Raw genomic sequence first — 15,035 nt, forward strand, 5'->3', positions numbered from 1 at the left:
GATAATATGACCTTTCACCCTAAATAAGATGGAAAGATTGGGGCAGCACCGATTAGAGATTATATCAAGATAAACATCCACACCAAATTTTGAGGAAAAATCTGTTGAGCAATAATGCTGGTGGTGGCACAAAGCTATTCAATCCACGGTATGAATTCAATAAAAGATATTGCATCCTTGAAGTTGAATCATAAACACTGAAGTCAAAGTTACTGTCAGGTTTTATGTAAAGGGCCCAAAGTAAATCAAACAAGACAAAAATTTGAATCAAAGTCATAGAGGGAAAAAATGTGTTCTTATTACCTTAACCCTGTCCAGAAAATCCTTGGCAAATGCAAGCTCACGCTCTTCTTTCTGTGCGTAAAAAGTGAATATGTTATCGCATTAACATTTTGTAAATTACAATCATTTTAACATTAAAAATACAAGTACAGTCATCTGCATAATGAAATATAACATTAAGTTCAAGGAAATCAAGGTATAAAAACTCTAATTGTACCTCTTATGTCTCTGGGATGTGATGGGAAACAGTCGAGTCATAAATTTGGTGATAAGAATGTAAGAAAACTTATTTTTGTTCATATAATTATAGTAAGGAAGAACAATAAACACACACAAGACACACAAAAACAACACACAGAATTGTGTCCCTTCCTGATCAATATTGAGAGGTATTTGTATTCATCTAATACTTTGTTAAAAATCACTGTCCCTCTTGATATTCAACATAATCTAAGAAATGAACTTACATGCGGGTCTTGGTTGACTATATCCGGATCCAAGAGAACAACTGTTGACTCCAGATCCTTCCTCAGTTTGCTCTTGATCCTCTTGGCAGCAACCTTGACATTGCTCCCCCTACACATCTCCATCTCCTCCTCTCCATCCTCACCAGGACCACCCTGCTCTCCACCTGACAAGAACTCTCTGGCTCCAGGTTGTTCATCTAAGGTCGGAGACTTGCCTCCCGTTGCAGTGGATGCCATCATCTCTAACTGGTCGGTAGGGAGGTCGAAGGGCAATTTGGGGTTACTGTTTGCACTGGCAGCACCCTCGGACATCTGGCTTGTGGTGTCCTCCTGCTGGACCATTGGCAAACTTGGTATGGCTGGTGGTGTGCCTCCCTCTGACAGTTCTCCTGTTGGACTTTGAGTTCGGTTCACTGCCATCATCTGACTAGCGATACCTACAGAGCTGCCAATTGTAATTCCTTGCATGGGCTCGGAACTGGCACTGAGACCAGCGGATGCAGGAACGGGTGCATTTGTGGTCACGTTACCATCAATCCTCACCGTAACCTGCAATGGAGAATGTTTGGTATCTGGGCGTGTCTCTGATGCTACACTACCGGTGACAGGAGTGGATACAAGAGTAGGTTCATCCACTGCCATAGGAACACAAGTATCAGATGGGCTTTCGTCGCAACTACGGGCAAGTAAATTCTCTACCACTACTCCTCTTGGACTGGCAGTTTTCTCAGTCTCTTCTTCCTCATCTAACTGCCTCAAGGCAGTCTCTAGAGGAATACAATCCTCATCTGATTCACTGGTCCTCCTTTCCCTAGAAGAATTATCAGTCCTTGTGCTTTTAAATGCTTCTTCCAATCGCTGACTTGCCTTCGCAGAATCAGGAGAACTATTTTCATCATCACCCAGTGTCACTCTGATCTTACCAGGCGATAGTTTTGACTTGGGAATTCGGAAATGACGCCTCTCAGGACTTTTGCCATGCAAAAACCTGTTAAACGAAGATATTCCCTTTGAAGCGAGAGATGACATAGCTACAAAGCGACCATGTCTTGGGGATAGTTTCTTTTTCAATTTTTTTTTCTTGATCAGTTCCCAAACAGGATCCTTCACACCAACTCCTTGGGGGACTGAAGATGTGCTTGTCCTACCTCTCTTCTGGTTATGAGGATCGTAATGTCTATGCAAGATAGGATAGTATGGACGTTCACCTACTTGATCCTTTTCCTGAGGCACACTATCCACATGGACTTCACCTTGACTTTGGGGTAATGTCACAGCAACTCCTTCACAGGTGTTGGTCCGATTAGACTCCTGGGCAGTGTTCACTGATGGTGTCTGCGATATAGATGCAGGATCATCAGAAAACTGAAGAGTTCTAACCACAGAATGTGATGTAGTCTTTGCAGTAGCCACAGTGTTGTGCAACTCCATTTGGGAGGCAGTGATAGATGTTACATTTGTAGTAGTCCCTGCCACATAGGCTGCATCTGCACCGGTAGACTGATGAGGCACAACTTGCGATGCTTGTGTGGTTGATGCAGTCACATCTGCATCTATCAGCCCTTTGACATGACGTGAAGCAAGTGACACAGTGTTGCTTGATGGAAGATTTACAACAGGATTTGCACTGGGATATACATCAGCTTGAGTTGTAGGTGGTACAGACACAGATTCTACACCACTTGGCGGTTGTGGGATACCAGGTGTACTTCCTGCAGCCATGGGTGACATCTGGGGGCTGTCTATCATATATTTGACCTCACAAACAGTTCTAGGTAGGAGACCCTGAGGAAGGATCTGCTGCCCAGGCTGCAGTAGCAACCCTCCTGCAGTTAGCCCAACATTGGGTGCAAGGATATAGCGTGATGCTTCTGGGGGTAGCTGAGTGAGGACTGGAACTGAGTTGCCTGTTGCACGACCTACGGCTGGGACTGGTACCTGGACTTGAGTTTGGCCCATCAACTGGTCTCTGGTAGTTATTTGAATGGGAGCTTGGATCTTTGGCTTGAGTGGAGAAAGCTTCGGCATATGTTGCTTAGCCTTTTCTTTCTTAACTTCCAAGAGGCATTCTTTTATATGGACATGAACACCCTATGGAGATACAAGAGAAGAAAACAAATTACAACGGTGTGATAATTTGTCATTACTAAATGGTTGAAAATTTCAACAGATAATATACAATAAAAAATATAGAAAATATACATGTAGAATGAAATAAAGAATTTTATGATTATTTTTCATTCAAAAGCAATCCATTTTGGCAAAATTATGTGAAAACTGGGAAGATGGACCCAATTTGTATGTATGACACATGAAAAAAAATAAGATTACCAAGCTACCACAATGCAGCTGATGTGCACACTAGAAATTTATACGTTAAAGTATAATATTCTTAGCACACACATTTGCTCAAGTCACAAGACATGATAGGGTTGATAGCAGTTGAAATTTGGACATCTCAGAGTGGCAGAACAACCCCTGACATGTTGAAATATCGTGGTTACTGCTAGGCAAAAAAAAAATAATAATTCGTAATGATTTTCTGCTAACAGAAATGGTTTTTTTAATAAACTTGGTCATGCAAATAATACAGAAGCTTGGCATATTTTCCCATGTCAACCAATTTGACTATGTGTTGAATTATTTGGGTTCAGACATTACATCAATCCTGATAAAAAGACTACATGTAATGTTAAATATAATGTTATCTGAACACAAACCTTACAGAAGCAATAAAACTTGGGTAATAAGACAATATAGATTTGCCTAAAGTGCATTATACTATTTTTGAACACTCACAGAAATTTCACAGCTATCAACAAAATTCTAATTATAATACAATATTTCACTTTTATATCATACATGTACATCAGAGCAATGCTTTTAATTGCTTTACTAGATGTGCGGAAGAAGAGGAAAGTCTTATAACAGATAAAAAATCTAGTACTGGTAACAACAGAAAATAAATTGCTTACACTACAGACATGAAAAAAACTTGTACATAATGACGAAAATTTAAATGAATGATATATGCCATTCAATTTTTCAAAATGTATAAGTAGGGGAAGGCGGGGTAAGTTGTGACACTTTTTGCATTTTGCATGTTAGAATTGATATGACTAGTACTATTGTGAAAATAAGTACCTTGCCTTTAAATTTGATTCTTGGGAAATGTTTTTCACCTACATATAACATTTACCCCCACACTGAAAGTCATCGTGACCTTTGAAAAAACCGATGTCAAATGGCTCAACTTGCCCCATATATGGGGTAAGTTGTGCCACCATCTGGGGTAAGTTGAGCCACAAAAACTACGTAGGCCTATATAGTAACGAGCAAATGAAGTTCAGAAAATTTACTTAACAAGTGGAACACCTCTGGCTGTCGTGCCTGCATTGAGTGATTTGATATATTAGCAGTGCTGACTTTGAAAACAGCTATTGAATAATTATTCACATAAGAAAACACTCATATAATAATAAAATACTATGTCCATCAACCCAACATTACCGAACTAAAGACATGTGCAAGACATATTTGATTACCCTTATGTCTATGTTTCATGAACTACCTGATTGTGTAGATCTATAAACTTCTTAAATTATGATACTAATTCAACAAATACCCCCAACATGGCTAAAGCTCATTGACCTAAGATGTTGGTCATGTGACCTGAAACATGCACAGGATATTCAGGGGTACATGGTGACTCTTATGTCCACGTAATTGCTCTTATGTATAAGTTTCATGAACTAGATCCATAAAATTTCAGTTATGATGACAATTCCACAAATACCCCCCACATAATCACAGTTTGTTGACTCTAAATGCCCTTTGACCTTGGTCATGTGACCTGAAACTCGCACGGGATGTTCAGGGATACGTAATTGCCCTTGTGCGAACCTGCCCAGCATTTACACCATCCTGATGCAGTCTCAGCTCCGGTGAGCAGGACATGTAGCTCACATGCCTGACGAACGTCTTCCAAAGAAACTTCTGTTTGGCGAGCTCCAGGAAGGAAGCCGCTCTCATGGAGGCCCAAAGAAGCGATTTTAAAGACACACTAAAAGAATCACTTAAGTCTTTTAACATCAACCATGATACATGGGAACAGAAAGCCCAAGACAGAGGAGCATGGCGAACAGCTGTACATAAGGGTACTGAAGCATGTGAGGCCAATAGGACCGTAGTGGCCGTAGCCCGCAGGCAGGCCAGGAAGACAAGGATTGCCAACCCTGTAGCAGCAGCCAATATTCCCTGTCCACACTGCCAGAGACTATTTAGGGCACAGATTGGCCTGACTAGCCATCTGCAGACCCATCAAGCTAATGATTAAACCCCAGGATGATTAGATGGTCCTCGTCGCATCGACAGACAAACAAGAATTGCTCTTATGTATAAGTTTCATGAACTAGATCCATAAAATTTCAGTTATGATGACAATTTCACAAATATCCCCAACATGGTCAAAGTTTGTTGAGCTTAAGTGACCTTTGACCTCAATCATGTGACCTGAATCTCAGGCAGGAGCTTCAGTGATAAACTATTACCCTTATATCTATAAAGTTTCACGAACTAGGTCCATATACTTACTAAGTTATGACGACATTTCAGAAACTTAACCTCGGTTGAGATTTTGATATTGATTCCCCCTACATGGTCTAAGTTCATTGACCCTAAAATGACCTTGGTCATGTAACATGAAACTCAGGCAGGATGTTCAGTAATACTTAATTACTTGATCAATTATGATGACATTTAAAAAACTTAACCTTGGTTGAGATTTCAATGTTGATAACAATGCCTTCACCATCGAAAAAGCGGTGCCTATAGTTTCGCTCTGCTATGCAGGCGAGACAAAAATGCTTAGCCATTTACTGTGTGGTCCCACATGTTATTTCCAGTGTTAGCTACAAAAGGAAAAGCATGTGGTAAGAAAATAAATGAATTCAAGCAAACCTGGATTATTTTGATTCAACTTTGTTGTTCTAAATAAGAATTCTGGCTTATGACATTGAAGGATTACTTCCAACTATTTCTTTATCAAAATCAATATTTTTTTCACCAGAACTTGGACTAAGCTTTAAACTCACCTGTATTGGAAGAACCCATTTTGGTAGTTTATTGCTCTTAACGTTGATTGGAGCAGTGGCTTCACTGGGTTTCACAACAGAACACATAGATGGGGAATGGACTATGTGATTAGTGGTCTTGTAGATCTATGTATGTACAAGATAGAGATTTAATAACAGAAATTAGATTAACTTGATGAGTTGAACAAATGGATTGCCAAAATACAGTTGTCTTCCAGGGGGGCGTTTCATAAAGCTGCTTGTAAGTTAAGAGACTTTAAGAACGACTGGTAATCCTTTCTTACGCGCTAAACCATCGCCTATTGTGTATACCATTTACCAAAAGAAAGGATCACCAGTCGTTCTTATCTTACGAACAGCTTTATGAAACACCCACCAGGATCCATAACATGATAAAGAGCTTGATCCCATCAGGAGCTAAATTCATATTCTATAAATCAAGGTTGTCTTAAATAAATAATTTTTTTTACAAAGCTTATTTATTTTGAATTTTGAAAGATAAATAAACAGCATTTTACAGTTTCATTAAAAATATGTATAGTTCAATTAAGAAGTTCACTGAAAATTCAAAAAGACAAGGTAGATTTTTTTTTAATGATGTATAATTGGCCCAGACTCTTTACCATATACAACAACAATGCAAGTAGATTTAGCTGCTTTTCGAATGACACTCTTTAACTACCCTATGAAAATTATAATTTGAGTTAACAGATGTACTCCATGGCAGCATGCAAATTGATTCAGGTTATCATTGGGGCATATTCTTAAAAGAGGCCTGCTGGAACTACAATTAAAACTTAGCCCCCCCCTCCTGAAAAGCACTTACCACGATGGGATTCTTGACATTGACCTTGCATTTGCGATAGCAGAAGAGATTTTTGATGCGGTTCCTAATCTGAGCTGCCGTTTTACAGGGCATCATGAGATTCTGGATGAGCTGATATGAATCTTCAAATATACTAAACTGATCAAGACCCCTCACAATCAATCTGAATAGATCAGGTAAAAATCATAATAAAAAAAAACATTAGATCAAACCTTCATTAGTTGCTCTAGAACATTTATTTTGAGAGAAATAAAAAAAAATCTTCAAGGTGAATTGTAGGCATATGATATTCATAGTAATTTTGACATAGCAAACTAAACATGGAATGATGAAACTAGCATAAAACCTTTATACCACAAAACCTACACACATCATTATAAGTGGACACAATCACTAAGTAACCCTTTTGATAGATTCTGTAACTGCTTTTACAATTTTCTCTCTGAAAGGGAATTAGGCAAATTTGACAATATTGTATTATAAAATAAACAGACAGCCAGAAACAATGCAAATGGTAACCAACCCAGACAAATAATGTAATGTCTCCTGAGTTGCAGTAGCATAAAAACAGAAACAGTATTATTTTTCTTTTAATTACATCACAGTCAAAGTTGCTCAAGCATTACCTCAATATTTGAAGAAAAAAAGTGTCATTTTTTTAAAATCCATCATGTGAACTACAATAACTGCATATTCATGAAATTTTCATGAAGAGTGATCTGGGCCTACTGACATAAAAGATGAAATCAATTGTAAATTAAGTGCAACTGTATGTCTATGGAAAAAAATGTATGGAGGTTTACTCACTTGTCTTCGCCTTCCACAAAAACAATTTTAGCACTTCTGGAGATGTCATGGTACATGGACTTAGGCAAGAGTTCAATGTGGATGAAGACGTCACTCTTCGCGATCAGGTTACGGAGAGTCGTCAGAAGGGGTGGGGCCTTGGGTCGTGGCCCAGTCTTTTTGTCTGCAAGATTATAATCCAGAAATCCTTGTAAGGAAGTCATCCCAGATTTATTTGTTGGGTTTTTAGACAGGTTGAAAATTCTAATCAAGAGGGCAATATCACAAATGGACTTTACATATAAATTGAATATTAAGTACACAAATTTCAACAAAGTATTATAGAAATATATGATTTGCATTCAAAAGGGCGAGAAACAATAGGATAATACACCTCATGACATGAACATAATGTTTATATTTTAAAGCAAATGAAAAAGAGAAAAATAAATTTTCACATAAACACAAGATCATACAATGTAGACCATAATGAACACAATTTCAGTGCACATCATTTGGATTAACTCTTAGAAGTTAAGGTAGGTGAAATATTTGTGAAATTATGGCGGACATCAAATGGGTCTGCAATATAATAAAGGCTCACTGCAAGAACTATTTTTTGAAGATGATTTTCTTCCTCATTATCAGAATCTTAAGGCCACCACACACCTCATGACTGGTCTATGACCTGATTTTAAAACATATCACATTTTTATTTTTTTCTGAAAATATGAATGAAAATAATATTTTAATTTGATGTTAAAATTGAGCATCAGTACACTGATATAATTTTTTTCTTGATAATTGAAAACTTTTATTTTGGAGTAAACGCTTAATTTGTTTCATATCGTAGTTGGTTGTATGATTGGTGTGACATTGTTGAGCCCTTTTATTTTAATAAGTAGGGTACTATTGTCACTAATAGGAACATTAAATATTCATAAGATTTAGAACTTTGCAAAGTAAAACCATCCAAGTCTCAATATTTGGATATTACAAAATTTTATTCTAAAATCAGAATGCAAACCAATCATAAGATGTGCAGACCTTAGGACAGGCTATCAGTAACACTACAGGATCTTTATAATACTTCTAAAGTGGGCTACATATACCAAATCACAAAAGAAAACTTCATACCTGAAGACTCCTCGTCAATTTGTTTGAATGGGGATCTGGGAGTTTTCAACAGTTCCAAAGCCCCATCCAGGTTACAAGCGCGGAAGAAGGAATGAAATTGGGCCTTTCCGAAGTTCCCCTGGCTCTTCATCCCATCCTCATTTACACCAGCAAGTAAATCCAGCTCAGTCTAGCAAGGAAATGAAATCAAATGAAAAAAAATTGAGGGGGGGGGGAGAAATTTAGGTGAATCGTTCATGCTTGTTTGACCAACTTAAAGGGAAAGTTAAGCTGAAAATTAAAAAGAATTTCGAGTTCCACTGGGAATGATTTCTATTTGGATGCCCTGGAATTGAATTATAAAAACTCTCCAAAATGTAGTTCAATACATTTAGTCACATAACGTGAATCTCAACACAACTGAGCTGATTTTAAAAAATCACTTTTGGTAATCCAGAAATCTTATAAAATACACCAATTTCATGTTAATCCAATGAAAGCATCAGTAAATTTAATTTAAACAAGGGTAAACATACCCCCCTGTAGTATAAGAGAATATTGCACTATTCTCAAAAGTAAAATGGCAGTATTCTTTAGAAGAAAGAGTACACAAATATGGCAACTTGTAACTGATTAATTTGAAAAAAAATGTTGAATTTTTTTTTTAAAGAGAGCTGTATTAACCCTAAAAATTTTGCGCTGTATAATTTGCCACGCAAAATTTTTTGACCGTGTCGCTCGCTGACTTTTTACTTTTGAGACCAAAATTGCTACCCCCTGGTATGCGGCTCCAAAATTATGCAACGTTTCGTAAGTGCATGCAGTCCTAGAATGGCTAAAAAACTTAAATTTGTGTACAAATCCAATGCAAATAGTGTATTGAGCCAAATATAAAAAATGTATCATTATTTTTCCTTTCACTGATTGAAATGAATTAATTTCCTCTTGTTATGGTCAAAATAATGTCCCCAACAACTTCCAATGAAAAAACAATAAAATAACAAAAAGTAAAAAAATGGGGGGGGGGGAGGTTGAATCAGCCCCCTCAGTCTTTATTTATAAGCATCTATTTTAATGCAAGTATTGAACCGTGATTCAATTGCGTGTATCTTTTTGGCAAAGAGATTTCATAATTTGACCTAAAGAGGGCGGCATTTATGCAAGCAAACTTGATCTCCAAATTTATATGCATCGCGAGAATTTGTTTCAAAGCAATGCGATAATTTTTTAACAGTCGCAGATTGGTTTTTTAAATTGTGATTTTGGTCGAAATATAAATTGTTTTTGCTGTTTGATTGGTGAGTGTTTAGATCTGTTTAGTTTTTAGAAGACGTTGGGTCGATCGCCCATGTTTGTTGATTGATCCAATGCACTTTGAATAGCCGTAATCCCCTCGGTCCTTACCCGGTGCTCGGCTGTCACTACCAGGCCAGCAGCTAGCAGCGCCTCCGTTTTGCCTTCCCCAATGTCCGCCCCGCAAAGAAAAGTTGCGCTAAATGTCACAAAAGCTCATGATTAGATCAAAACAATGCTGAATTATGCCACCCTAGAGCTAGCATTATGATCAGAAAATACAATTTCATTGCTGAAATTTTAATTAAAACCATTAACAGATGGGCAAGAAGGAAGTGACTTTGTGATTATGGAGTGTGCAGCACGAATTTAAGAACCCGCGAATATGTTTTGAAGCCGCCAAGCGTGAAAAATTAATCCCGCGAAAATAACAGCGTTTACAGTAATGTCCATTAATGTTGATTAATGACTACAGGTTATGGGTAAATAAATTACACACATCTGTTAAATTTCCTGCAAAAACAACCAGATCTGTATGTCTTTGAACAGCATAGAAAGTTAAAGGGCCCAGCAACTGACAAATCATGGGAAAATTGAAACAATACGAAATTTGCAAAAGGCCAATTGACTTGCATAATATAATCCGTCCGTCATGAGCGCCCGTCGGACTAATGCGATAAAAGTTCGGACAGCACGAATTTGACCGAACTCGTGATGGTTATTTACTTCGGATCATCGCAGTTCCAGTTTCCAACAATCCCAATTCCTAGACTCATAGCAGGTCTCTTGATTGCTAACCCAAAATAAATAACCACTGTGAAGGTACATGTTTCAAAGTGAAAACATGCAGTTTACTTCTGGTTGGTTAGTCTACCAACTATTGCTCTCCTACAGACCTCCCAGACATGCCGGCGTCTATTACATAACACCCCCAGGCATGCAGCCGAGTGAAAGACTTGAATCCCTTCTCTGTTCCGAGATAAGCCTTGATTTCCCCATGATTTGTCAATAAAAGGTCACTTAATATACTTACCAAGAACTGTTTAGCCTGGTTTGCACAATCTTTAAGTGTGTCATTCTCCCTTGCCATTAGGTACATTTGACAAAGCAACTGGATATGCTGTCAAGGAAAACAGATGGAACAAAGAAAATAGTTTGAAGTTTGATAAAACCGAACAGTGATTCTATGTTGTTTCTCAAAAAATACCCCAAACAAACAATACAAAAATCAACAACAAAAAACAAGTAGTAGTACACATCTACATGTAGTAACAAAGAATGCATAAAGCATTTCCATTTGTTTGAATGTCTGATAAAAGAGCACGGTCGACTAAATGCCTGGCTCACAGGCATAGGTGCCATGGACAGGGAATGAGTCTCAGACTTTAAAATGTCTAGTCAAGCCTCAGACCACTTGATGGCCACTGCATATCCAATTTAAATACTTTTAAGCTGATTAATTTTAAGGTCGATTGTCAATATAATAGATGTGTGATTCCAAATCCTAACTGCATTGTCATATCCAGATCGCCTCATGTGTCAGTTGAAAAAAAATCAGAATATACAAAGTCAAGTTGATCTGCACCAAAGAAAACTTGATACATCTTTTAGTAAATGAAATAGTGAAAATTGAATTTTGCACTTGAATTATACAGCACAAAGTATTCAACAACGTATCTGTGATACTTTCAAATCTTACTATATTTGCAACTTTAAAACCTGATTTCCTCAAAAAAATTTATTGTCACAAGTATTTTTTGTGTTGGTCAAGAAGGTCACATGTCTGGAACAATGAAGTTAGATAAACCCTTGCCAAGTACAGTTAGAGCATACCGCAACCAATATTTGTCTCTCATCTAACATACTATATCTCATACACAATTTAATTATAAATTAATTATGTCAGGAAATAAGGGTAACAAGTAGAGCGCCTCTTGCAGTCTCACCTGCATTACGCGATTCAATATAGCAGCAGTGCTGACTTTGAAAACTATTATAAAATATTAATTCACAAAAACACCATTCATATAATGATACAATAAGCTGTTCATTGACCCTAAATGACATTTGACCTTGATCATGTGACCTAAGACTTGTCAGTGATACTTGATCACCCCTCTGTCCACAATTCATAAACTATATCCATAAACTTTGAAAGTTATGATGGCAATTTCATAATTACTTCCAACATGACCAAAGTCATTAACCTCAATGACCTTTGACCTTGGTCATGTGACCTGAAAATCAAACAGGATTTTCAGTGATACTTGATTACTCTTTATGTCCAAGCTTTATAAATAAGATCCATAAACTTTCAGTTATGAGGGTAATTAAACAAATACCAACAACTTGGCCAAAGTTCATTGACCCTAAATGACCTATGACCTTGGTCATGTGATGTTCAGTAATACTTAATTAAACTTATGTCCAAGTTTCATGAACTAGGTTTATATACTTTTTAAGTTATGCTGTCATTTCAAAAACTTAACCTTTGGTTAAGATTCGATGTTGACGCCGCCACTGCCGTCGGAAAAGTGGCACCTACATATAGCCTCACTAAGCTATGCTGGTGAGATAAAAATTGTGAGAAATACAAACCTGTTGCATCTGTTGTTGAAACTGTTCAAGCTCTTCTGCGTTCAGGGTCAAAGAAGGCAGTGTCTTGGCCTCAATGGTCCATGCAACAGGGGGAGCCTGCGGGACGATGACCCCACCATCCTGCTGTTGAACCACTGCAGGAACTGTTGGCACAGATTCACCAGATGGTTGCACCTGCTGGTGTATCTGTTGTGGTGGAGGATAGGTTTCTTGTGATAGAGGTTGACCAGTTGCCTGACTTGTGATTGCTTCTGATGCTGCCTGGATACTTGATTCTCTTTCCTCAGGTATTGATGCAGACATCACCGTTGCCTGTATGGTGGATGCTGTTGTCTCTGCTGCGGTAGCTGCAGTAGCTTCAACGACTGTTGTAGCTGGAGTTTCCATGGGTGCTGCATCTGCTGAAGATGTTGCGGCCATCATGGATGATAGAACTTCTCCGAGCCGAAACTTGGATGATGTGGAAGCCTTAGAAGTAGGTGACGGGGCGGACAGCATCCCAGAGTAGGAAGAAGGCATGGTGTAGAATTTGGATGGGGAGAACTTCTGCTTCTGATTCATCAAATTGTTTAGGGCTGACTGAGGTTCTTGGTCAAATTGGTTCATGTCAAAATCATCTAGCCAGTCCACTTCATCTCCATACTGTGAGTGAAAAAAATATATATATATTTAGGATACAACATTCCTCTCTAGAACATCACACATTCAATGACACATGCATTTTAATTGATTATGTCAAACTATCAGTATGTCTGAGGAACTATAAAATACTTCCAACATAAAGTTAGATCTTTTGATTAATTTTTTTTGGATACACACATAAATAATAAAAGATAAAGTGCACAAAAGCAAGATTTATCTCAAATGTTGTGTCATGAATGACTGGATATTTCTTTGACAAAAAACAAACAAAATACTTACAGCTTCGACAACCTCATCCAGTAGCTCATTCAGCTCTTTCTCTGTAGATTAAAAACAAATGCAAATCGTGAAAAACATGGAAAATATGCCCCCCAAATATTGCAGATTGTTTAATTCCCCCCCCCAAAAAAAAAAAAAAATATGCCAAAACATCATAATGTTATATTTAAGACAGAAGCCCGTATTCTGAAGTCAGGTTTGATTTAGTTTTAACTATGGATAGCCAGTGGTGGCATAAATAAGAGTAATTTCAATATATCAGTTCTATTTTCTCTAAAATCATTCTTAACTGTTTCTTCACCATTCACAAGTTAGGAAAGAGCACAGTTTACACAAGACACAAACAATGTAAAGACAATTTCGACGTATTTGGCTTTCCATAATTTAAGCACAGAGTTAGATGATGGTCTATGTTAAACCTGACTTCAGAATACGGGCCAGAGGGGCTAAGGTATTTGGTCCTACTATCATCGCGACTGTGCAATGGATTTGGCCTGGTGGGAGAATCACCTCCCAGCAACAAGTAGATGAAAGGTTCAAATCCTACTGGTTCCAAGATTTTTTTTCCGACTTATTTTTCAAATCGAATGTGCGACATTATTCATTGGGTGATAGCTATAAATGTCTTGACATTATTTGACATAAAACTGATTCAGATCTACTTCGGTCTGGATTGATAAAAAGAAAGACTTACTGCTGACACGCACAGCCCTATCTGTCCTGAAATCCTCTCTGTCAAGAGTTTCTTCTTCTGCAAGAAAGTTGTATTCTGGGTCATTCTGTTCATCATCAGTTGGCTCTGTGTTAGCAGTATCTGTAAATAAGACAGAAAAAATATGATTATTATTGTACAACGCCTACTTAGCTTGTTGTACACAAGCAAATGGGAGGCTGAATGTCAAACATTCGTACCGTTGCACACAAGACGTACCATCCAAAATGTTCCGTTGCACGACTTTAGGTGACGTCACAATATGATTTAATTACAGAAAGAGGAAGGGGAGAAGGAAGGAGAACAAAAAGTAGAAGGGGAGGAGGAGGGGGAGGAGGATGAAGGAAAAGATAAAGTAGAGGAAAAAGTGGGAGAAGAAAAACTAGAGGAAGAGGAGGAAAGGGGAGGAAGGGGGAGGAGGAGAAGAGAAAGAAAGAGGATAAAAGGCAGAGGAAAAGGAAGAATGGGAAGGAGTACATAAAGTATCCGAATACCTTCAGTCTTGTAGAGTGATGCAAGCCACTTCTTCCATTCACTGTCTTCATGATCCGACTCATACACATCACTCACATCATTGGTGTCATGTTCAGCATCAGGAGCTACAAAAGAAGCTTCTATGACCTCAAGGGGTTTGTCGATAGTTAGCTTTGATCGGGTGCGATGGGCAATTATGTTGGCCTCCTGGCAAATGGATAATGAATGAAAAATGGGATTGTCATTCAATATGTACGTGAACCATACTATAAAAATCACTACAGCTTTCACAACATAAAATATATAAACAAGTCACTGATATGAGCCTTGAAGGAAAGAGATCTTGATAGGTTCCTATTAAATTTAACATATGCAGTTTTTATTTTATTACATTATTTTCAAGATAGGAGGTAGACCTATCTCTTCAGAAATTATCAGTGAATCTTTAACTTAAAGGGGAATGAAAC

The 15,035-nt window shown here is 37.8% G+C and overlaps 1 protein-coding gene across 3 annotated transcripts in view; it reads right to left on the reverse strand.

The window, feature by feature from the left end:
- The window catches only part of LOC121415345 (GON-4-like protein), a 34,157-nt gene that overhangs the window by 10,157 nt on the left and 8,965 nt on the right, over positions 1–15,035 (reverse strand). For all 3 annotated transcript variants that reach the window (XM_041608524.1, XM_041608525.1, XM_041608523.1), the window contains exons 7-17: positions 14,589–14,775; positions 14,077–14,196; positions 13,383–13,423; positions 12,462–13,103; positions 10,897–10,983; positions 8,592–8,760; positions 7,476–7,638; positions 6,669–6,831; positions 5,843–5,968; positions 750–2,840; positions 304–354 (exon numbers count right to left, since the gene is read on the reverse strand). In XM_041608524.1, coding sequence (XP_041464458.1) covers positions 304–354; positions 750–2,840; positions 5,843–5,968; positions 6,669–6,831; positions 7,476–7,638; positions 8,592–8,760; positions 10,897–10,983; positions 12,462–13,103; positions 13,383–13,423; positions 14,077–14,196; positions 14,589–14,775 — 3,840 coding nt within the window. The remainder of the gene's footprint in view (positions 1–303; positions 355–749; positions 2,841–5,842; positions 5,969–6,668; positions 6,832–7,475; positions 7,639–8,591; positions 8,761–10,896; positions 10,984–12,461; positions 13,104–13,382; positions 13,424–14,076; positions 14,197–14,588; positions 14,776–15,035) is intronic.

The sequence above is a fragment of the Lytechinus variegatus genome, chromosome 5, assembly GCF_018143015.1.
Source record: "Lytechinus variegatus isolate NC3 chromosome 5, Lvar_3.0, whole genome shotgun sequence".
Classification (NCBI taxonomy): Eukaryota; Metazoa; Echinodermata; class Echinoidea; order Temnopleuroida; family Toxopneustidae; genus Lytechinus; species Lytechinus variegatus.